Source organism: Camponotus floridanus, unplaced genomic scaffold (assembly GCF_003227725.1).
Source record: "Camponotus floridanus strain SB8 unplaced genomic scaffold, Cflo_v7.5 scaffold221, whole genome shotgun sequence".
NCBI classification, from domain to species: Eukaryota; Metazoa; Arthropoda; class Insecta; order Hymenoptera; family Formicidae; genus Camponotus; species Camponotus floridanus.
In genome coordinates this window covers 122,703-146,725 of record NW_020229350.1, presented here as the reverse complement: position 1 = coordinate 146,725, position 24,023 = coordinate 122,703, and the positions used below count along the sequence as shown (strand labels likewise).

At 41.9% G+C, this 24,023-nt stretch overlaps 1 protein-coding gene, 1 long non-coding RNA gene and 1 pseudogene across 2 annotated transcripts; 2 read left to right on the top strand and 1 right to left on the bottom strand.

The window, feature by feature from the left end:
• Nucleotides 1–266: 266 nt before the first annotated feature.
• Nucleotides 267–1,159, top strand: LOC112637940 (annotated as a pseudogene).
• Nucleotides 1,160–14,624: 13,465 nt separating this feature from the next.
• On the bottom strand, nucleotides 14,625–15,218 carry LOC112637934. Its single transcript, XR_003122843.1, has 2 exons — nucleotides 15,090–15,218; nucleotides 14,625–15,007 (listed from the first exon to the last, which is right to left on the bottom strand). It is a non-coding gene; the product is annotated as an uncharacterized LOC112637934 (long non-coding RNA).
• Nucleotides 15,219–19,429: 4,211 nt separating this feature from the next.
• Nucleotides 19,430–20,410, top strand: LOC112637939. Its single transcript, XM_025408701.1, has one exon. The coding sequence runs from the start codon at nucleotides 19,430–19,432 to the stop codon at nucleotides 20,408–20,410; it is 981 nt and encodes a 326-aa protein (XP_025264486.1).
• Nucleotides 20,411–24,023: the final 3,613 nt, after the last annotated feature.

The following is a 24,023-nucleotide window of genomic DNA, read 5'->3' as shown; positions in this document are numbered from 1 at the left end:
TCCGCAAAAGCCGAAAAAAAGGAGAATTTGAAGGAATTACTGTATCTGGCGATGGTTCGTGGAGGAAGCGTGGATTCTCGTCTCTTTTCGGCATTACGTCCTTGATTGGTTGTCATACTGGCAAAATTTTAGATGTTCAAGTAAAATCAAAATACTGCAAACAGTGCGAATATTGGAAAAATAAAAGCGAAACAAGTGAATATGAACAATGGTATGCAACACACGCGGACGATTGCCAAGCAAACCACCAGGGCTCGGCTGGGAAAATGGAGGTAGACACGATGGTAGAAATGTTCGCACGCTCTGATCGTTTGTATGGAGTTAAATACGCAAATTATATCGGTGATGGAGATAGTAAAACCTTCAAGGGCATCGTGGAAAGTCAGCCATATGATAATTTTGAAATAAAAAAAAGGAGTGCATCGATCACGTACAAAAAAGGATGGGCAATCGATTGCGAAATTTAAAAAAGCAAGTGAAAGGACTCGGTGGAAAAGGCAAATTGACGGCTAAATTAATAGATCAGTTGACCATTTATTATGGTTTAGCTATACGCCGTAATTGTGACTCCATTGAAAATATGAAAAATGAAATATGGGCCACTTTATTCCACAAAATATCGACCGATACGAACCCGCAGCACGACAAATGCTCGGAGTCTTGGTGTGAATGGAAGAAGGCGAAAGCGACGGGTGCCCTGGATTTATTTTCTCATAAGCCGCCTCTTCCTCAAGAAGTATTTAATGCTGTAAAGCCTATCTACGAGGAATTAAGCCGAGACGAGTTACTGAGCCGTTGCTTGGGAGGCTATACGCAAAATAACAACGAAAGTTTCAACGCCACCGTATGGAAGCTAGCTCCCAAGACATTCTCGAGCGGCAAAAACGTACTCGATATTGCAGTAAATATCGCTGCATGCAACTTCAACGATGGCTTGACAAGCATCTTAGAAGTCATGAAGCAGCTAGACATGGAAATTGGCGTTCAGGCATACAATTTCTGCATAGAGGCCGACGCTTTACGTATTAAGTACGCTGAGCGCTCGTTGAGTGATGCGGCGAAAGAGGCGCGTTCCTCGCTAAAATCGTCGAGAAAAGAAAACGAGGACGAATTTTTGAACTTGGAAGGGCAGCTTTACGGTCCTGGGATTGCAGATTAATGGTAAAAAATTTATAATACTTGAATTTTTCATTTTTTCACGTCTAAAACTCATTTCAAAACTTTAAACGCGTTTTTCTCAAAACATGATTTTTTAAATTGGCACGCACCATAACTCGAACAATTTTCAATATTTTTGTTTGAAATTTTAACCACACATTGAAAACAACATTCTTAAGAGAAACACGTAGGGGTTTTTCGATAAATTAATTTGAACAATTTTTATAAACAAATAAAGGCCGTTTTTTTTATTGAAATTTCAACTTTTTATTTCAAACACTTACCAAAAATTCAAAAATTAATATTTTGAAAATCCCCTACGTGTTTCTCTAGCTATACTAATGTAGATTTAAAAAAAAATTTTTTTTTTGCAGATCAAAATTTACACCACTTATGCTGCGTGCCGCGAAGCGTCTTTTTTCAAAACGACGTCCGAAAACGATTGTATCGTCGCCATTTTTAATTATTTTTCGATGAAAAATTTTTTTTTTATATTTCAATATATAGCCAACAAGATACTTAAAAGGTTTTTTCTTATCACCTTTCCTTCCATCACAAAAAAATTCGTGAAAAAACCGTTTTTTTCGAGCGTTTACAGTGGTGTTACCCCTTAAGTTAGATTCGAAAGAAATAAAATTAATTAAATTTATTGTACATTATAAAAAAGATAAAACTTACATAAACATTTTGGTTACGGCTCTTGTACAATATTAAGTGTGATTGTTTGTATGTGTATTGGTGCATTAAGCGTGATTGTGTGTGTATGTGTATGTGTATTAAGCGTGAATGTGTGTGTATGTGTGGGTGTATGCGAGACGGGGTGAGGTTGGTCGGAATCTGGAGGATATCTTTCCCGGAAGAATTCTACGGGAATAGCGATGGGATATCTAGTGAAGGGAGTGAAGCAAGGGATGGGAATGTTAGAAGGGGCGGTGCGGAGAAAGGCCTTTAGAGTTGGAATATGAATAGGACCAGGGCCCAAGGTGAATTGACCCGGGAGGATGGGGTGAGAGTACGGAGGATAAGTCGAGCTGAGAATTTCGGAGACGATCCGATCACTAAGATCGATGTCGGAATAAACAGGGGGAGGAAGAGGAGGAGGAGACAAGAGATGAGGATCTGGGACTGGCGAGTGGGGTAGAGAAGGAGAGGGTGATAACTGCGGAAAATCAGGTTGCGTGTCGTACACTGGGCAATAGCTGGGAGGAAGAGTTCCCGGAGACAGGTACGGGGAGTAATTAGGGGGAGAAGGTTGAGGGGACGGATACGAGGAGTCTCGCGTACTTCCTTGGAAATTGTTCAAAAAAATTCGAGTGATGGGAAGATTCATGTTTATATCATTTAGATTTAGAGTGAAAGAGGGGTCGGCGACAGCCCGAGCCAGTAGTCGGCGAGTACGACGATTGCGTCGATATCGGAGGCGCTTTGCGTGAGCCCTAGCGGATCTCGAAGGTTCGACTAGGGAAGCGATTATTATCAATAAAGGAAGATGGGGGGAGAGGAACTTAATAAATAAAAGATAAGACTTACTATTTGAAAAGCGTGGACAAATCGATACAAATTATTGCTAGACCCTCTTGGCGTTGAGGATGGCGAGATATTAGCGTTGAATTGATTCTGGATATAGTTGTTGAAGAGGGTGGTTGCTGCCGGGCCCCCTTGGTTAAGATTTTTGCATTTACTCGATAAGCAAGTATGTAACCGAACAACTATGTAAGAATGTAACTGAGCAAATACGTAAAGAGGTGAACTAGTAAGCGAAGAAAAATGAATGTATGTCTGTGTCGATTTGTCCAAAGTTCGCGCTTATATATCGTTTTGGATTATCCTCTCCCAGCGTGAGGAATAAGGGAAGTTGACGAATAGAAACCCTCGTTAGATTTCCGTGGTCTCCTTCCTGTCCCTACTTATGAACATTTTAAAACAAATGCAACAAATCAGAATTTTGTTACATTTGTCCGCGAATAGGAGAGCATCTTCCAAAACGGGGGACTTAGGATTCTCAGTATCGGAGGTGGTGGTAATTTATGCTTTGTAAGATGCGTCTGTTAGAGATAAGGGGATGACTTTTACTATCCCCTTGAGATAAAACGGGTGCGTGTCGCGACATCCGGTCACTCGCGTTTTGTGAATAGTTTTCTTTATTTTCTGTAGCTTGTTTGAATTTTGTGAGGTTTTTTTTTAGTGATCAGGAAATATCAAATTCGTCTGATTGACTGCCGCCTTATTTAGCTAAATGCTACTTTTATCAGTCCGTGAATATCTGATTGTTATTCTGGAGTATTTACTGAGAATCCTACTTCAATTTAATTATCATTAACGATTTTCGGAAGTCGTGCACATGTGCACCGGATAAGGGAAAGAAAAGAATCGTGAGCTCCTCTGGACGTAACACCCCCGCCGTTAGACAAATGTTGGGGATGTAGGACACAACATTTGCAAATGGAATTGTCTCGATTCTTTTCTTGCCATTTATTTTTATAACTTAGTATTTGGGTGGCCTTTCGGAGGCGTGCCTATCACTATTGTATACATGTGTATTTATATAGATGTTATTAATACGCCATTTTTTCTATTATTAAGATTGTTGAATTATTGATTTCTTATAATGCGAAAATGGAACTTCATTTCGTTATTACTATTAATACTTTTGTCATTAGCAAAAAGGAAAAGAATTTCCCTTTTCTTTTCTTATAACTTTAACTACCTGATCATCAGTAGCGAGACAATGCCAGGCGCTCGGGCCGGGTTTGATGTAGGGGTTTGTTTTTTTTCTTCTAACCATCTGGTGATCACAGGGCGTCCCCATTCTTTGACTAAGTACGTCATGTCGACGTGTAGATATTCTTCCAGGCATAGGTATGCCCATGCGGGGCTGACTCATAAGATTATGCTACAGATTGTGCAAGTTGTTTGATGTTCGGCTGGAATTTTAATGGACCAAACTATGCAGTGGTACTAACATGTACTGTTGTCTGTAGTTCGATAGTATTGCCATAAAGCATTCCTTGCAAACCTGATATCTTGAAAACATCGTCTCTTGTTATAGTGACGCACTGGAGTTCAACTAGGTTGCGATAGTCATTGTGATTTGTTCTTTGTCCGTCAAGTAATTGCATTTTGGGAGGCCCGCGAAAAAAAGGGGGGGGGGTAATAACTGGCTTTTTTGATGATCAAGCGATATTCATTAATGAGAGAAAAAAAACGGTTCCACTTTCGCGCTCCTTAGAGTGCTAAAAAAAAGAATATCAGTCTTATGTAAAATTTATATTGTGATGAATTGATAATTCTATAACTAAAACTCCTATAAAATGTTTATAATTCTTGTATAACATGTGTTTATGTATTTGTATATAATCATTCTTTTCCCTTTTTGAATATGAATATTCTACTTGAGTGAATATAAAAATTTTATATTATTTTTCGTTATTTTTATCATATATGTATATATATACATTTTTTTTTTCGATTAACATAAGAATGATTATAGAGTGTATACGTAGGATAATAACTAATAATATAGAATAATGCTTAATAATATAATGTATGGAATATATTCCTTTAAAGTTCTATCGTTTTTTATACGGTAGGAACTACATCTACGGCTATAGTAGTGCTAAGTTGGGCGTGGCCTAATAGAATAAGCGCATCGCGGAGAGAATATGAAGTAGTCGGGGGTATTCCCTCTACGTTTAACTTAACTAGCGCTGTCCCTTCACTAAGGAGGCGGATTATATGAATCCACCCTTTTCGTCCCTCAAGAAGTAGTCGGCAGAGATCCTTGGTTTCCTTTGGCCAGGTTCGGACGTTCTGGACAGGACCGGTGTAGGCTAAGCCACAGATTATAGTTTACCAAGGCAATTCCTTGAATCTGTCCTCCAGGAGGTAGACATCGCACATACGCCAGATTGATCGGCCCCAGTCCCCTAGGCTGATTTTGACCATCCAGTTCGTCCTATTAATTCTTTTTATAATGCCCTGTCGCCAAGTTTTGCAATCCTTTATTGCGACGGCCATGTTTTCTTTGAAATCTAAGGGCAAGATGTGTAGATAGGTGGCTTTCCTGACCATCCTGAATTTTAATTCTTCATCTAATTCTTTTAAGTCTTTCTCCCCGTTTCTCAGTTGAACGAAGAAGAGGAGCGGTGACTCCACCTTGACTATTGTTACGTCCAAGCGTCCTCGTGTTAGGAAATTTGTTTCGATGCTTTTGATCTCCATTTTCTTTATTCTGTAGAATGGTTAAAATTGCTTGTGATAGAGTTTGGTTGATTTTTCCGTTTTTTTTTCTTTTTTTTAAGGTGTTAGAGTGTGGTTCAGAGTATTGTTTATATTTGTTTAAGATTTTGATTCCTTGATTTCAAGTGAATAAGAGGTATGCTTCTTTGGAGAGAGAGAGGGGTAAACATGCATTGGTATTGTATAATTTTCGGAGTGAGCCGTCTCAGGCGTCCTGCTGGGTTGGGACTCAGAGGTTGGTGCTATGGGTGCTTTTTTGTGATGGTGGTCTTGTTTTTAAGTGTAACAATAGATGGGTTAGAGAGTCCCAGATGGCCCCTAATAAATATAGCGACCATCCGTATACTGTATGCAAGGCATATTCATGTACTATTGTATCTAATATTAGTTTAATAGTTTTTATGGCTAAATAGATGCCGAGTAATCCCGCGTTAATATTTTCGAAAATCAAGAATTTGCTCCAAAATTTTGTCCATGTAGATAAGGCTATTTTCTCGATCGTATTTTTATCTAATAAGTTGGAGATGGAACCTTCCCCCAAAGAGATGGTTTTTCCCATGATTCCTCGGGCTACGGTATTTAGGAGTGCGGGTCGTTCTGCCGGGAACATTATATGGTCTCTGAGATCATTTAAGTCGGTTTCTGTGTATATTCCACTGGTGGCAAGTGATCCTGGGCTGATATATTTCCATGTGGGCCTTGTTAATGATTTCATGATGGTAGGTGGTAAGGTGTCTACCGGTTTGGATGTTAATTTATACCATGCATCTCCTAAGAGATACATAGCGGGCGCGAAAGAATTACATGTTGTCTGAGTGCCTTGTTGCATAATAATATATGAGTTTGATGAGTTAAATAATAGGTTTGATTTTCTCTAGTTACTGGTAATTGATTATAGCATTGCTCTGTTCGAGTGAGTGCTATTTCGACGCATTTTATTATATGAATTACTTCACCAGCCAGCAGAGCCATGTATCCAGGTCCTTTCATTAAGTGATATGCAAAAATGTCTGGAGATTCTGTAGCGATAGCTAAAAGCGTTGCATCATTTTTCGTTCCAGATTGCACTGTTGTAACAAGATATTATGATACAGTTGCTTGATTTGAGTACGAATGTATTTCTCCACATAGACAAATTTTGAGTTCATATATGCGAAGATATCCAGGTTAGAAGTGCGAGTTTGTTTACTAAAAACTACAGTGCCGCGTACGGTTTCGAAAATTAATAATTTAGGATGCTCTGTTCGTATTAATGAATATGCACATACTTCATCTCCCTACGCTGGTTAAAGCGAATATTATGTCCTGAGCGGTGAGGGAATAGACTGTTTGGCGTTGTTCTTTGTCAATTATTTTGTCGGCGTATCCTTCATATATTATACCGTAGTCGGAAAATTTGCAAAGTCCGACAGGAACTGGGTCCCAGTATGTATCTCCTCCTTCTATGTCTATACATTCTACGGAGCTGAATTCACAAGTCATGCCCGATCTGAGTTGTAATTGATTACTATTGATTCGTACATCTGCAGTATAATCGTGTAATGTAATTTTTATTGATCCTATTACAAGGACATCAGACCACGTTCCGTAAGAGACGGAATATGCTCCTCCAAAACATTTACCGTCATTATCCACAGTTCCGGCCAGCGTTACTGAGCGTGTGGTGATTGTATTTGATTTTAAACCGGTTATGTATGTGTTTCCAAGTTGATAGCTGCCGTAATCATGCATACGTCTACAAGTTTGGCGGGTTATTGGTTCCATGTATGAATATTTTCCATTATGTACATCCATAGTGTGAGAGAACATTCCGCATTTTCTAATTAATCTGTCAATCTCGACTTTGCATTGTATGACTTGGGTTGATGTGAAATCATTAATTTGCAGTAATTGCACGTAAATTGAACTAGAATTAACTTGTTTTTGAAGGATGTCGCATTCTTCTATATTTAATAAGGATAAGTTCGTTAGATTCGCTGATGATGACCCACAATCGTATCCTATTATTCCGAAGGTTCGAAGAAATTGCATTATTAGGAGTATTATTATTGCAATTAGTCTTCTGGCTCTGGGATCTATCTGAAATTGTATTTAATTATTGTTTAGTTATTGGTTTTTCGATGGCTTGATGTGTGAAATTCGTAAGCGATTAGAATGTACTATTCGACTATTTTTCTTTATCTTAATTTTTATATTATTTTTGTTAAGAATTTCTAAAACCTCGTGAGGTCCGGTATATTGATCCCCGAATTACCAGGTTTAAGACCTTTTAATAAAAATACTTGGTCTCCAGGCTTAAATGTCTGCGAATTTGTTTTCTTGTCGTAATGATTTTTTGATTTAGTTTTTGCTTGAATAACATTATCGCGAGCATTTCCCTGAATAGTGTGAAGTTGTGTGACGAGATTTACTAAGTATTCATCGTAGCTTGCTAGTTTATCTTCTGAAGTAAGAGGTTCGTTGGATGGAATTCTTGCTATTTTACCAAAAACTAATTCGTATGGAGTTGCTTCATATACGCTAGTGTTGTAATTGAACATTGCAAGACCAACCCATCGGTCCCACTGTTTTTGTTCGTTTGCATATTGTTTTAAATATTCTCCTAATGCATGATGAGATCTCTCTAAAGATCCGCTCGATTGAGGATGGAAAGCTTTTGTTCGAAACTTGCGAATTTTAAATAGTTTAGCAATCTTTTTCAGTAATTCGCTAATAAAATTTCGTCCTTGATCTGTTAATATCGCCTTTGGTGCTCCGAGCACGCAAATGAATCGATCTACGAAAGCTTCTGCGATGGTCTCGGAAGTCTGATTTAGTAGCGGTATTCCCATACAATATTTTGTTAATTGATCTTGTAGCGTTAAAATATATTCGTTGCCTCTCTCGGTTTTCGGTAATGGTCCTACGATATCCATAGCGACCTTGTCGAAAGAAGATCCTGGTGTGTCTGTAATTATCATAGGCTGTTTAGTTTTGACTCGAACGAGTTTTTTGAGTTGACATTGTAAACATTGCTGGATGTATCTTTGAACGTCGGCTTTCAAGTTCTCCCAATAATAATTATGTTTTATTCTGTTGTAGGTCTTCGTAACGCCTCGGTGTCCTCCTGTGAATAAGCAATGCATCTCTCCAATAATGACAGTTCGTAAATCTTTAGGTGGATATTTGACTAATCCATTACATATCAATTTAACGGGTATATTAACGAATGTTGACAGAAGTAGTGATTTAATATTATTCCATGGTACGTTATTAATTGTTTCCGTTTTTGCAATACTAATTGTTTCTAATTTTAAATCTTGTATGATGTCGCGTAGATTATTTACGGTGATTGATATTTGGTTTAAAGTCATTGTAGGACCCTCCTGTTATCCTTCTATAATAGGCAGAGCTATGTGGTAGTAGTTTTTATATTTTATGGCTTTAGGTTTGCTTAGAATAAGGGACCCAAGATTTGGCAGACTATTCCGTTCAAAGAGTTTTTGCGTGAGTCTAAAGGTTTTCCGTTGGTGTCAACAAAATACATTACATTATCTTTTCGTAAGAATAATAATTCGCGACTTTCTATGACATTACTTTTGTTTTGGATAGATTTTGTTCTTGCTTTCCGTAAATTTAGATTGATAATTTCCTCTTCGTCTTCTTCTTCTTCCTCTTCTTCTTCCTTATCTTCGTCTTTATCTGATGGGTTTGTTCTTCTTTCGATATCTTGGAAATTTTTATTTTATTCCTTTTAGTTTATAGTTTGGCTTCGGGTTTGTATTCGATCTCGTTTAGATGGTGGTGGTTCATTTTCTTCGGTAGATGATGTGGCATTAGTATGGTCATAAAACGGTTCATCTGTTTCAGTGTCTGAAAGATATAAATGAAAATCGTCGTCTTCGCTTTCTTCCTCGTCGTCAAATTTTTCCAACATCCTAGAAATTTTTTCTGCATCTTGCGGATTATTAGGATTCAGTGGTTTATTTTTTATGATATTACATTTTGTTTCCATGATATTTACAGGATTCCGTGATAGTGCATCTGCATTTACGTTAATTTTTCCGACTTTGTATACAACATCATGATCGTACTCTGATAGTTTCAGTCTCCAGCGTAGTATTCGCATGTTTGCGTCTTGTGCATTCTTGAACCACGTTAAAGGTTTATGGTCAGTAACTAAAGTAAATTTTCTTCCGTATAAATATGGTCTGAAATATTTTACGCAATAATAATTACGCAATAAACTATGGCTAGGGCTTCTTTTTCATAAGTGTCATATTTTACTTTGTTATCTGTTAGAGTGCGTGACGCGTATACGATCGGTCGGTCTCTGTTTATTTCTCCTTGTGATAGGATTCCGCCTATGGCTATTCCTGAAGCATCTGTAGTCAATATGAATGGTTTCGAGAAATCATATTGCAATACAGGTTCTTTGCATAATTCTTGTTTCAAGATTTGAAACGATTCTTCTTGTTCGGATGTGCATTCGAAATTTGTGTTGTTTTTTAATAAGGATGTTAACGGTTTGGCAAATTTAGAGAAATTAGGTATAAAATGTCTGTAATATCCGGCAAGTCCAAAAATTGTTTAATATTTTTTGTCGTTTTCGGTCTCGGAAATAATTTCACAGCTTCTAATTCTTTTGGATCTGATTTTACTCCATCTTTGCTAATTACATGTCCTAAATATGTTACTTCCGGCTTCAAAAATTCGCACTTGTCAGGCTGTAGTTTTAAATTAGCTTTTCGAAGACGTTCTATTAAAGCGTTGTATTTTCTTTCATGTTCTTCTAATGACTTGGCATAAATAACTATGTCATCCATATATACAAATAATTCTTCGCCTTGTAGTCCTGTTAATACTAAATTCATTAAGCGTTGAAAAGTAGCCGGAGCGTTTTTTAAACCGAAAGGCATTCTATCGAATTCGTAATGTCGAAAGGAGTCGTAAAAGCGGTTTTATGACTGTCGGCAGGGTCCATTTTTATTTGATGAAATCCAGATGCGAGATCGCATATGGAAAAATATTGCGCTCCCCCTAGTTGATCTAGTATATCAACAATATTAGGTAGTGGGTAAGCGTCTCCAATAGTTTTTTCATTTAAGGTTCAAAAATCAAGAACCATTCTCCACTCGTTTATTTCCTTTAGAATCGTCTTTCTTAGGCACGATCCATATGGGCGTATTGTAAGGCGATTGCGAATGTTTCACTATGCCTCCCTGTAGAAGGTCCTCTACCTGCTTGCTTATTTCTTCTTTATGTATTTGCGGAAATCTATATTGCCGAGTATTTATCGGGTGATCACTGGTGGTCGTTATTCGATGTTGCAAAACATGAGTTGCGGTTAAATTCTCTCCAGGAATGTGGAAACGATCTTGACTATTCATTATTAATTTTATTATGTTTTCCTGTTCTTTTCCATTTAAATGCTCTAATCGCAATAAGTCAATAATTTTAGAGAGTCGATCTTCCTTAGTTTCCTCAGAAAGTACCAAACAATTATGCGACTCGGAGATTATAATGTCAACCTCGTGTTTAGACTTATGTTTTCGCGTAAATTTATCTATTATTTCTTGAGATTTATTACATAGGGACGTAGAAAGTTTCGAAGATGGCTTATTCTTGCGATTAATTTTTCGAGAATTTTCGATTTTTCTAATGTTCGAATTATGTTCTTGAGCCTCTTGGATGAGGTCTTTTATTATAACATGGGAGGTTTCTAATTCATTATTGTCGTTTTTTCCTGTAAATAATCCATCCTTTAGAGATGTAAGGTCCAGAGCGGACGAAGAACTTCTTTCCCTTTTTAGATAAGGTGTCGATTTTCGTAGTGAAGTTTGGTAACTTCCCTCCTTGCAATCGACGGAGCTGGAATTTTCTGACGAGGTTTGGAAACTTCCCTCCGAAATTCTAGAATTATTTTTTTCTAAAGAGATTTGGTAATTTCCCTCTTTGCGATCGACGGAGCTAGAATTTTCTGACGAGGTTTGGAAACTTCCCTCCGAAATTCCAGAATTATTTTTTTCTAAAGAGGTTTGGTAATTTCTCTCTTTGCGATCGACGGAGCTGGAAGTTCAATTACCGTTCGTTTTCATTCGATGACCGTTCGATAGTTGTTCATTTCCGTTTGACGACCGTTTGACGAGAGTTCGTTTCCGTTCAATTACCATTTGATCGGGGTTGACACATTATATCGTGCTAATTTGCATGAGAACATGCATACTTTTGTCTTACGACGCGTTTTTGGTAAAACGATAATGATACGTCCACCGTTTGTCTGCTCGCAAAGTCGCGATATGATAATATTATATTATATTATATGATATATTATATGATAATATTATATAATATTATATTATGCTATGCTGAGTTGCATGGGACCGCGCGTACTTTTGTCTTACGATGCGTTTTTGGCATGGTGATAATCTGGTGGCATCTCTACTATAAAATCCCGTGTCGAGACCTCGTTGCCGCATCAGAAAGTCAGTTTCAGAGAGTGCACGAGTTAAGAAGAGAAAAGTAAAAAACAAAAAAAATGGAGTACATTTTTGAGAATTGCCCGGGGTGGAAGCAGGCTTTTTCCAACCTACTTTGTGTGCTATTGGTTAAACTGGCCTTCCACTGGGAGGTAAGTATCGATTTTGTGATTATTTTATAAAAAAATTTGTATATCTATATTAATTATATTTTTTTATACAGTCCCAGGATAAAATCCAGATTCCTGGATTTGTTAACATACGGCGTCGACAGTGGGTGCGGGCGGAGCGGCGGTGGAGGAGACAGAACCTCTCCTTCATGTGGGGTGACGCTCCGGAGAGTCCCCAGGACGAGGAGGACATCTTCGATCTGCGGCGGATCTTCGGGGAAGAGGAGGAGATTTGGGTGCCCGGGGAAATTCGGGCACCCAATGACATGTGTAATGGGGAGCACAGATGTATTTTTTTTTATAAATCTTATCATAACTACACTTGTATTAATCCAATATCTTTTTTTCTGTTACAGGAGCGGCCATCTCCCTGACCCAGCTCCCTCCTAACCCCCCACCCCCGCACCACCCAATATTATTATTTTTAAAATTATATTTTACATTTTATATTATTATTATTATTATATTTTATATTTTAAAATTTTATTCATAAAAATTATAATCTTAATTTTAAGTACACACACACGCACGCACGCACGCACGCGCGCACACACACACACACACACATATATATATATATATGTATAATACACACACTTAAAAAATTTTATATTTTAATTTTTAAAAAAATTTAATTATTTGCATGCCCCTCCTTGCGTTCCCATCCCTGCGTCTCTCTCGCGCTAGTTGTAAGTATCGTGATATCGTTCTCTCTCAAGCGTTAATCGTAAGTCTATCTTCATCTTTCGCGCTTAGAATAAGTAATCTCTCGTGCTGACAAAAATATATAGATTTTTAATAAGTAAATGTTGTATCAATTAAAAAAAAAATGTGATTATTTACGCGCCTCTCCTTACGTCCCCAGTCCAACATCTCTCTTGCGCTAGTTATAAGTATATTCGCGATATTATTGTCGTCTCTCTCACACGCATTGGCTTAGAATATTATCGTTCTTTATCTTTCATATATTCGTTGCTCACTTACTTTTGCGTCGTCCTTCTCTCACCTATACGTCGTCCAACGATGACGCCATCCTTGTCGCACTCATAGCACTATCCTTTTCCACACGTAGCGCTGTCCTTCTCACACCACCGTCTTCTTTCCGCGAATCCCCCTTCACCGCGCGGATCCCCCTTCACTGCGCGGACCCCTTCGTCCATCGGTCGCGCCACGCATTCCCCTTCCACGCGAGTGACATCAACCACCGCGCGCCACGGTTCCTTCTTCCCCACGCGTGACGTCACTCATACCCGCACCAAGTTCCTCTCGCGCCTTACCCCCCCCCCTGAGAGGAGCAGAGTTCGAATCCCCATAGTCTTACTACTTACGGCCATGCAGACGAACCTTTAATACCGATCTACAACAGATAATTTAAGCCCTAAGCCTTAAGAAATTGTCCAATCACAGCCGAGTATTCTCTTCATAAGCCGTGTTCCGAAATTGTTACCAGAACTGCAAATTCTACAGTGCACGTTACGTATATTATATATTTTCAGTGTTGGCAGTAAACTGGCAGCAATTTCGGAACCCTGCCATACTTGAATGTGATTGGTCAATTTCTTGAGTATTACGCCTTACAACCTTATGCTACGGCCATTGTAGGCGACTTTTGAAGCGTCGTCTACACTGAGATTTTAATGAGACTTAAGGAGTAAGACTTCAGAAATTGACCAATCACAATCGAATATTCTCTTAATAATTGACTGTAATTGGTCAATTTCTTAAATCTTACGCCTTAATTCTCCTTAAAATTTCATTGTAGACGACGCTTAATGTAGTGTCTATGATTAGTTTTTAATGCGTAAATCCTAAGAAATCGACCGATCACGGCCTAGTATTAAGAGAATATTCAATTGTGATTGGTCAATTTCTTAAGTCTTATGTCGTAAAATTTCATTGTAGAAGACGCTTAACATGTCGTCTACAATGGCAGTAGGATTAATGGATTAAAGCAGTAATTTAAGTAATTGACCAATCACATTCAAGCATTAAAAGAATACTCGACTGTGATTGCCCAATTTATGGTGTTACAGCTTTAATTCATTAATTCTACTGCCGTTGTAGACGATGCTTTAGGATCGTCCACAGTGGCCGTAGCATAAGGTTGTAAGGCGTAAGATTCAAGAAATTAACCAATCACAGTCAAATATTAAGAGAATACTCGACAGCGATTGGTCAATTTTTTGATTCTTACGCTTTACAACCTTATGCTACGGCCATTGTAGACGACTCTTGAAACGTCGATTACACTGAGATATTAAGGAGACTTAAGGCGTAAGACTTAAGAAATTGATTAATCACAGTCTAGTATTAAGAGAATATTCGATTGTGATTGGTTAATTTCTTAAGTCTTACGCCTTAAAATCTCATTGTGGAAGACGCTTAACACGTTTGTTCAAAATTAAAATGAACATTCGAGTTCGAAAAACGCATATCGAAGTTCGCATCTTTTCGCTAATAAATTACGAGAATTTAAAATTAACGGGCGTCGAGAATCTTCTCGAAATATCTGTTATTAGGAAAAAACCTCGAACGCTCGAGTTTTCGTTTTTTTCGCCACCAGAAAAAACGCGCGTTATTACCGCTGACAATATTATTGTCAACCGCCGTCAAAATTACTCCGCTCATGGGCATGCGCGCCCATGCGTCACGATCAGCTGATCGCCAATCAGCTGATCTAAAAGGATTGCGCACACGAAAAACAAACGACATCCATCGTGAGACGTCATTAACGACCAATGGCACACGCCGCAACAGTGTCACCGCTAAATTATGAAATTAATTGGTCCACGTCGAAGCGGGCCCAAAATCCGCTCGCTTTATAATGGGCACCGCGCGTGGACCAAGTCAAGTCTTGCACTTTTCGAAGTCTCGTACTTATCGCTGCTCGCAGTATTTCAAACCGCTTAGAAAACCGCATTGTTCAACCGCAAATTACGTCGACCGCTTTCTTTCTCGGACTTTTCTTTACTCTTTCTGTGCCTAAAATACATGTACATTTTTTTGGTGTAAATTATTAATTGTGTGGTTTAAAATAAAAAATCAAAATCAAAAAAAGAATTACGTGTCGTGTGAAGTTTTGTGTCAAATACTTTGTTCGCGACTATCCGTCTGCCGCGTCTTCAAAATCTCGCGCTGTCGCAGCAATCCGCGCTTACTCGCGAACATTTTTGGTCCTTCGAGCCGGATTATATCTGCATCCGCAGTTTCGTGGGTGACATTTCCAGTGCTGTGCAGTGCTGAAACAGACAAACAAATAAGTGACCAATGAGTGCCGACCTGAAGGCCTTGTTAGAGGCTCAGACCGACATCCACGGACGAATGTCTCGCTCCGTGGATAACCTCCGGAAGATGGGCATCACCAACATCACCGCAGGTGCCATCCAGGCTCGCCTCAGCATCCTCGACAACCTCTGGGCGAAATTCGAGGCTCAACATGAGCTGATACGAGCGGCGCTTAAAGACAGATACATGGAGAGTGAGTACGCCAAAAGTGACTTTGTAGACACCGCGGAATGTACGTACGTTTCTCAGCGAAGCACGTTGAGCGACTATGCTGACAGGCTGAGCGCCGAGTCAGGTGTCGCACACCGAATCGAGCCGAAGTCGGAGTCTTCTCCTAAAACCGCGTTGCCTCGTATAAAATTGCCGCCGTTCTCAGGCGCCTATGAAGATTGGCCTTCCTTCCGGGATCTCTTCTTGTCTCTCGTGGGAGAAAATTCGTCGATCTCAAACATTGAGCGGTTCCACTATCTTCGCTCCTGCGTCAAAGGATCTGCGGAGAAGTTAATTAGGTCATTAACTGTCACAAGCGAGAATTATGATCGCGCGTGGGCAATCCTGGCTAAACATTTTGAAAATAAAAGGGAACTCATGCGTTTAAATTTCTCTACCTTCTCTGCCGTCGGAAAGATGAAGTCTGAGTCCGCTGAAGAGCTGAGTCGCGTCCATCACGCTGTCACGGCCACCGTCAACGCGCAGGAGAGTATAGGAAGACCCATCCACTCGCATGGGATGGATCTCCTCAATCACCTGGTGATTGAGTTGTTCGACTCGCGAACACGTCTCGAGTGGGAATCTTCCACGAGCGATTCTCTCGACCCGCCAACGCACGAGGCTCTCGTAAACTTCATGAGCAAAAGAATCCTTACCTTAAACGCCGCTAAACCGAAGAACGCCACGAAGAACGCTGGGGAAACCTCACGGTCCGCTAAGTCTCACTTCGTGAGGAACGGGTTCGACGCTTCCAAGTGCGTCGCGTGCAAGGGCAAGCACACACTCATGCAGTGCCCTGAGTTCAAGGCCAAGTCCGCGAGCGAAAGAAAGTCATTCGTCGACACAAGCGGGCTCTGTTTTAATTGCCTCGGAAATCACGTGATGGCGAAATGTCAGTCCGTCAAAACGTGCTTTACTTGCAAATCGCGGCACCACACATTGTTGCACGACGCGTACGCGACACCAACATCGACACACGAGGCAAGCACTTTTTCAACCACACACACTGCACACGATCACAAGGCGACTCTTCTCGCCACGGCGCGCGTCATCCTCAACGACCGCTCAGGACAACCTCACGACGTGCGAGCTCTGCTCGATCAAGGATCCGAGGTGTCTCTCGTCTCAGAAGATTTAGCTCAGCGCCTGCGGTTGGCGCGCACTCGCTGCTCAATGTCGGTAATCGGTGTTGGAGCACGGTCAGGATCCACGCGCGGAAGGATCACGCTCGTATTAAAGTCCAAGACGACTGGAGCATACCTCACTGTAGTCGCCTACGTCCTTCCAAGGTTGTCTTCCTACCAGGGGCCAGCAGTTCGGGACTCCACCACGTGGAGGCACATTCACGGCCTCACTTTGGCAGATCCACACTATCTGCAGCGAGACCCGATTCATCTTCTCCTCGGCGCCGATGTCTTTTCCTCCATCCTTCTCGATGGACTCCGAAAGGGTCGCGAGGACCAACCCGTCGCGCAGAGGACGACTTTCGGGTGGATCTTGTCAGGAGGCTGCGGAGTGGTGACATCTAATGGCGTCGTCAGCTCCCTCCAGTGTGCTCTCGACCAAGACCTGAACGATCTGGTTCTAAGATTTTGGGAGCAAGAACGGGAACAGCCTGCTTCCGTCTCCCTCACACCAGATGAAGAACGATGCGAAGAAATCTTCAGTCGCACTCACGAGCGCCAAGGAGACGGGAGGTACCAGGTACGACTGCCGCTGGCTGGCTCTCTGCCACCTCTCACCCATACACGAAAGTCCGCCGAGCGACTTCTCGCGGCAATGGAGCGACGTCGTTCCAGAGACGATGACTTCGACATGCTCTACTGCGACTTCCTAGAAGAATATGCTAAATTGAAGCACATGACTTTGATCAATACACCGCTTGTGAGCAATACACCAGTATGCTACTTACCGCATCACGGAGTGCTCCGAACTGCGAGCAAGACCACCAGATTGAGGGTTGTCTTCAATGGATCCCAGTGCACGCCTGCCGGAGACTCCCTCAACAAGAGTTTACTGGTCGGAGCCAACCTTCTACCAACTCTCGCTGATGTCCTGCTTCGCTGGCGTTGGCACCGTTTCGTCTTCGTAGCTGACATCGAAAAGATGTACAGGCAGATTCTCGTGCACCCCGAAGACCGAGACTTGCAGCGGATCCTGTGGAGACGGCAAGGCACCGACAACATCCAGGAGTATCAGCTCAACACCGTGACGTACGGATTGGCCTGTGCTCCTTTCCTGGCGATCAGAACTCTTCGCCAATTAGCCGACGACGAAGAGCCCGGAAATCCCAAGGGGGCTGTAGTTCTGCGGCGCGACTGCTACGTTGATGACATCGTCACCGGTGCCAGTACTCTGTCGGAGGCAGTCGAAACGCAGAAGCAGTTACGCCGGCTCTGCATGGCGGGCGGGTTCCCGTTGAGGAAGTGGGCCTCAAATCACGAGACCATCCTCGAGGACATCCCAAGGGAGCATCAACTCCAGCAGCCTCATCACGACTGGGAGGACGACGCTCATCCAACGCTGGGCCTGCGATGGCACCCCCGCAGCGACTTCTTCACGTTCCGCCTTCAGCCTCGCGCAACTGGACCGTTGACGAAGCGACAGGTCTTGGCAGAGACGGCTCGGATCTTCGACCCTCTAGGTTGGTTAACTCCAGTCGTTGCTCGTGCCAAGATTCTCATTCAGTCAGCCTGGATGAAGCACCTGGATTGGGACTCCCCACTGCCTAAGACAGATGAGACTTTATGGAGACGCCTCCTTGACGACCTTCCGCTGTTGGAGCAGCTTCGGCTAAAACGATGGCTGAATACTGACGAGCGGCCACAAGTTGAGTTCCACGGGTTTGCTGACGCATCGGAGCGAGGTTACGCAGCAGCCGTCTACCTCCGCGTGGCGGGCTCCTCCGCTTCAATCAGTAGTCTGCTTGCTGCAAAAAGCAAGGTTGCACCCATTAAGCCCGTGTCTCTACCGCGTTTAGAATTGTGCGCCGCAGTGCTAGTCACTAACCTGACTTCCCATCTCCGCAAGACCTTAGGCTTGGTTTCAGCTCCAGTCACCTTATGGTCGGATTCCCGGGTGACTCTCCAATGGATCCAGGGTCATGCCTCCAGATGGAAGACTTTCGTGGCCAACAGGGTGTCCCACATCCAGACGAAGCTTCCAGAGGCACAATGGCGACACATCCCAGGACGAGTCAACCCCGCCGACTGCGCTTCTCGAGGGATTGAGCCACGGGATCTTCTCAACCACTCTCTATGGTGGACGGGACCCCCATGGCTCGTCGAGGATCCGTCGCTCTGGCCACAGAACAACCACGCCACCCACGACGTCGAGGCGCCGGAGACGCGAGCAATCACCTCTCACTTGACGTCTGCACGGAGAACCGAACCGGAGATGCTCATCAGGTTCTCCGACCTCCATCGCCTCCTGAGAGTCACAGCTTGGTGTTGCCGATGGAGAGGCAACCCACCGAGCTCCAAGGCTCACCTCAACCTCACGGCCGACGAGTTGGAGGCGGCTCTGCTCCGTTGGCTCCGCTTGGTGCAATCTCACCACTTCTCCAAGGAGATCACCGCTCTAAAACAGAAAAAAGGGTTAGTCAAGGGTCAGCTAGCTAATTTGACCCCCTTCCTCGACATCCATGGAATCCTTCGAGTTGGGGGCCGGCTGAAGCACGCAGTGCTCTCAGAGGATGAGCGCCACCCAATCATCGTACCTTCAGATTCGTGGCTGACACATCTTCTCGTCAGGGCTCACCACAGACGAACTCTCCACGGCGGGGTCCAGCTCACCCTCGGCCTGCTCCGCCTACGGTATTGGATTCCTCGAGGTCGCTCCATCGTCAAGAGGGTCATCCACCGATGCGTAACGTGTGCAAGATGGAAGGCTGCAGTGCCGCAGCCCATGATGAGCGACCTTCCGACGGCGCGAGTCGCTCCAGCACGTCCATTCTTGCGGACTGGAGTCGATTACGCCGGGCCGATCCTGATCCGAACCACCAAGGGGAGAGGACACAAATCGCTCAAAGGCTTCATCGCCGTTTTCATCTGCCTCACTACCAAGGCCGTACACCTGGAAGCCGCGTCGGATTATTCCACGGACGCATTCCTCGCTGCATTCCGGCGCTTCACTTCCCGTCGGGGCCTCTGCGAGGAGGTCTACTCGGATTGCGGCACAAATTTTGTCGGCGCCAACCGAGAATTGCGACTCCTGTTCCAGGCGTCGTCATCCGACGGCCGGCGCATCGCCCACACAGCAGCGTCCAATGGAATACGGTGGAGATTCAATCCGCCGGCGGCACCTCACTTCGGCGGGCTTTGGGAGGCAGCGGTGAAGTCCACCAAACACCACCTGCGAAGAGTTCTAGGCGACACGACCCTCACCTTCGAGGAAATGTCGACATTCCTCGCTCAGGTGGAGGCGTGCCTCAACTCTCGTCCACTTCAGGCGCTGTCCGATGACCACGACGACTTAACGGCGCTCACTCCGGGTCATTTTCTAATCGGGGCTCCTCTGCTGGCAGTGCCCGAACCTTTGCTGGCAGACGTCAACGTCAACCTCTTGTCCCGCTGGAAACTTCTCCAACGGATGCGCGATCACTTTTGGGAAAGGTGGTCGCGGGAGTACATCAACTCACTGGCTTCCCGACCAAAGTGGTTGAAGGACACAGCAAGTCCCGCCGTCGGCGGACTGTGTCTAGTGCGGTCGGACATCACTCCACCAACCCGATGGCCACTCGCTAGGATCACCAAGCTGCATCCTGGGGACGACGGCGTGACGCGCGTGGTCACTGTACGCACCGCATCTTCGGAGCTTGTCCGGCCTCTCATCAAGATCGTCCTCCTGCCTGGAGCCGACACCGCAGCATCAACACGCCCGGATTCGTGAGCGAAACAGAGCACCGTGTTTTATTCATAGTTTATTTTTTTTTGCAAAATTGTCCGTCCACGGAATTGTTTATCACGGCCGTCGTGCGCTACTTCCGATAATCGCGCCGCGCGCTATCACATTCATCAACACATTTTTTATATCACTGCCGAGCCGCTTCATTAACTCTTCTTTCTTCGGACTCCGCGTCAAAATCAACTTTCACTGCACTCACAAAATCAGTCACAGTATCACTTCATATACCTCACATACACCGCACTACTTATTCTCGCGAAAGACTTATCACAACTATTTAACACGTGTCTTCTCGTTACGTCACTTCGCATTCCATTCATCACTCATTTCACATCTCTCAATAGCACAGTTCGCGACACCTGTTTGTAACCGCACACACTCGAAAATTTCGTCACGTACTGACGAGGCGGGCGGGATGTTCAAAATTAAAATGAACATTCGAGTTCGAAAAACGCATATCGAAGTTCGCATCTTTTCGCTAATAAATTACGAGAATTTAAAATTAACGGGCGTCGAGAATCTTCTCGAAATATCTGTTATTAGGAAAAAACCTCGAACGCTCGAGTTTTCGTTTTTTTCGCCACCAGAAAAAACGCGCGTTATTACCGCAGACAATATTAACCAACACGACAATATTTGTCAACCGCCGTCAAAATTACTCCGCTCATGGGCATGCGCGCCCATGCGTCACGATCAGCTGATCGCCAATCAGCTGATCTAAAAGGATTGCGCACACGAAAAACAAACGACATCCATCGTGAGACGTCATTAACGACCAATGGCACACGCCGCAACAGTGTCACCGCTAAATTATGAAATTAATTGGTCCACGTCGAAGCGGGCCCAAAATCCGCTCGCTTTATAATGGGCACCGCGCGTGGACCAAGTCAAGTCTTGCACTTTTCGAAGTCTCGTACTTATCGCTGCTCGCAGTATTTCAAACCGCTTAGAAAACCGCATTGTTCAACCGCAAATTACGTCGACCGCTTTCTTTCTCGGACTTTTCTTTACTCTTTCTGTGCCTAAAATACATGTACATTTTTTTGGTGTAAATTATTAATTGTGTGGTTTAAAATAAAAAATCAAAATCAAAAAAAGAATTACGTGTCGTGTGAAGTTTTGTGTCAAATACTTTGTTCGCGACTATCCGTCTGCCGCGTCTTCAAAATCTCGCGCTGTCGCAGCAATCCGCGCTTACTCGCGAACAACGTTGTCTAAAATGGCAGTAGAATTAACGGATTAAAGCAGTAACTTAAGAAATTGACCAATCACATTCAAGCATTAAAAGAATACCCGACTGTGATTGGTCAATTTATTGAGTTACAGCTTTAATTCATTAATTCTACTGCCATTGTAGACGGTGCTTTAAGGTCGTCCTAAGTGGCCGTAGCATAAGGTTGTAAGGCGTAAGATTCAAGAAATTGAACAATCACAGTCAAATATTACGAGAATACTCGACTGTGATTGGTCAATTTCTTGAGTTTTACGCCTTACAACTTTATGCTACGGCCATGCAGACGAACCTTTAATTCCGATTTACAACAGATAATTTAAGCCCTAAGCTTTAAGAAATTGTCCAATCACAGCCGAGCATTCTCTTCATAAGCCGCGTTCCGAAATTATGACCAGTATACTGCAAATTCTATAGTTCCCGGTACGTATATTATATATTTTCAGTGTTGGCAATAAAAAGGCAGCAATTTCGGAACATACTTGACTATGATTGGTAAATTTCTTGAGTCTTACGCCTTACTACATTATGCTACGGCCATTGTAGACGACTCTTGAAGCGTCATCTACACTGAGATTTTAAGGAGACTTAAGGCGTAAGACTTAAGAAGTTGACCAATCACAATCGAATATTCTCTTAATACTTGATAGTAATTAGTCAATTTCTTAAATCTACGCCTTAATTCTCCTTAAAATTTCATTGTAGACGACGCTTAATGTAGCGTCTGTAATTAGTTTTTAAGGCGTAAGTCTTAACATTATTAAGAAGACGCTTAAAGGCCATTCTACAGTGGTCTTAGCATAAGGATGTAAGGCGAAAGACTCAAGAAAATGATCAATCACAGTCAAATATTAAGAGTATACTCGATTGTGATTGATCAATTTCTTAAGATTTACGCCTTAGAACCTTATGCTACGGCCATTGCAAACGAACCTTTAATCCCGATCTACAACAGATAATTTGAGCTCTAAGCCTTAAGTAATTGTCCAATCACAGACGAGCATTCTCTTCATAAGCCGCGTTCCGAAATTATTACCAGTATACTGCAAATTCTATAGTGCACGTTACGTATATTATATATTTTCAGTGTTGGCAGTAAACTGGCAGCAATTTCGTAACACGGCCATACTTGACTGTGATTGGTAAATTTCTTGAATCTTACGCCTTACAACCATAGACATATGAAAGTATAGACCGAGCATGAGCTGCTATTATGGGCAAGGGGCGATCTGTTTGTCGGGCGGGGAGTGCACTTACTTGACATCGGTTCATTCCGCTAAGACTCGACAATATTCGGCTTACAAACTGCGGCTGCCATATGTATATTGTGTTTGTTAGTGGCATAGATATGTGAAAGGTTAGTGGATACCTGTGGATTTGTGGATACTTAAGAGTGTATAATATATTGCAAAAAAATGAGCTTTTGCATTGTGTTCAAAAATCGATGAACAAAGAAAATGTTGAACAATTAGAAGTGGAAAGTGCTTTAAACCGGAAAATTTCATTTCATTTGTATGCAAAATATTTTAAATATAGATTATGTTAATTAAAAATTTGTAATATTTATATTAGTTAATATTTTAATGTACTTATAAAACTTTTAATTTACTTATATAAACAATATTATATATTTTAGATTTCCCAAAAATCTGGAGTGACGCAAGAAATGGCTTAAAGCTTTACAATTAGAAAATTATGAACCAGTAAAATCAGCCGCAGTTTGTTCTGCTCATTTTAAAAATACGGATTATGAACCAAATCATACAAATCGCAAGTTAAAAAAATATGCTGTTTTATATGTATGTATATATACATTACATCAATATTTTAGTTATTAAATATATTTATTGTAAGATATAACAACTAACAAATTTCTTTTTTAGTTACTTGAAACGGAAATTCAGCCTGCAATTCAAATTGATTTACATCATCAAAACACTATTCAAGAAAACACTACTATTGAAAAAAATAATAACGTTGCTGGTTAGTACAAATGAATGTATCTGCTTATGTTGGTAAATTAATAATATTAATACTACAATAATTGTATTACATTCTATTATAGACAAAAATATTGAAACAAATATGGAATCAGATAATGTAATGAGTACACATTCATGTAACACTAATCAAATACATCGTTCCACCAGTATATTTCCAGGCCGAATTATAAACTCACCAATAAAAACTGGAATTCGAAAGGTGTATACCAGTAAAATTAAAACTTTAAAAAGAAGGTTATCTACAAGTCAATATGAACAAAAAAAAATACGGAAGAAATTGCTTACACTAAAAAATGTATTAAAGGATGTGCAGAAGCGGAAACTACTAACTGAAGAAGAGAGTGATATATTTAGAACAATACAA

Coding starts and splice junctions, on each gene's coding strand:
- LOC112637939 (XM_025408701.1), top strand. CDS start 19,430: ATGAGCGACCTTCCGACGGCGCGAGTCGCTCCAGCACGTCCATTCTTG.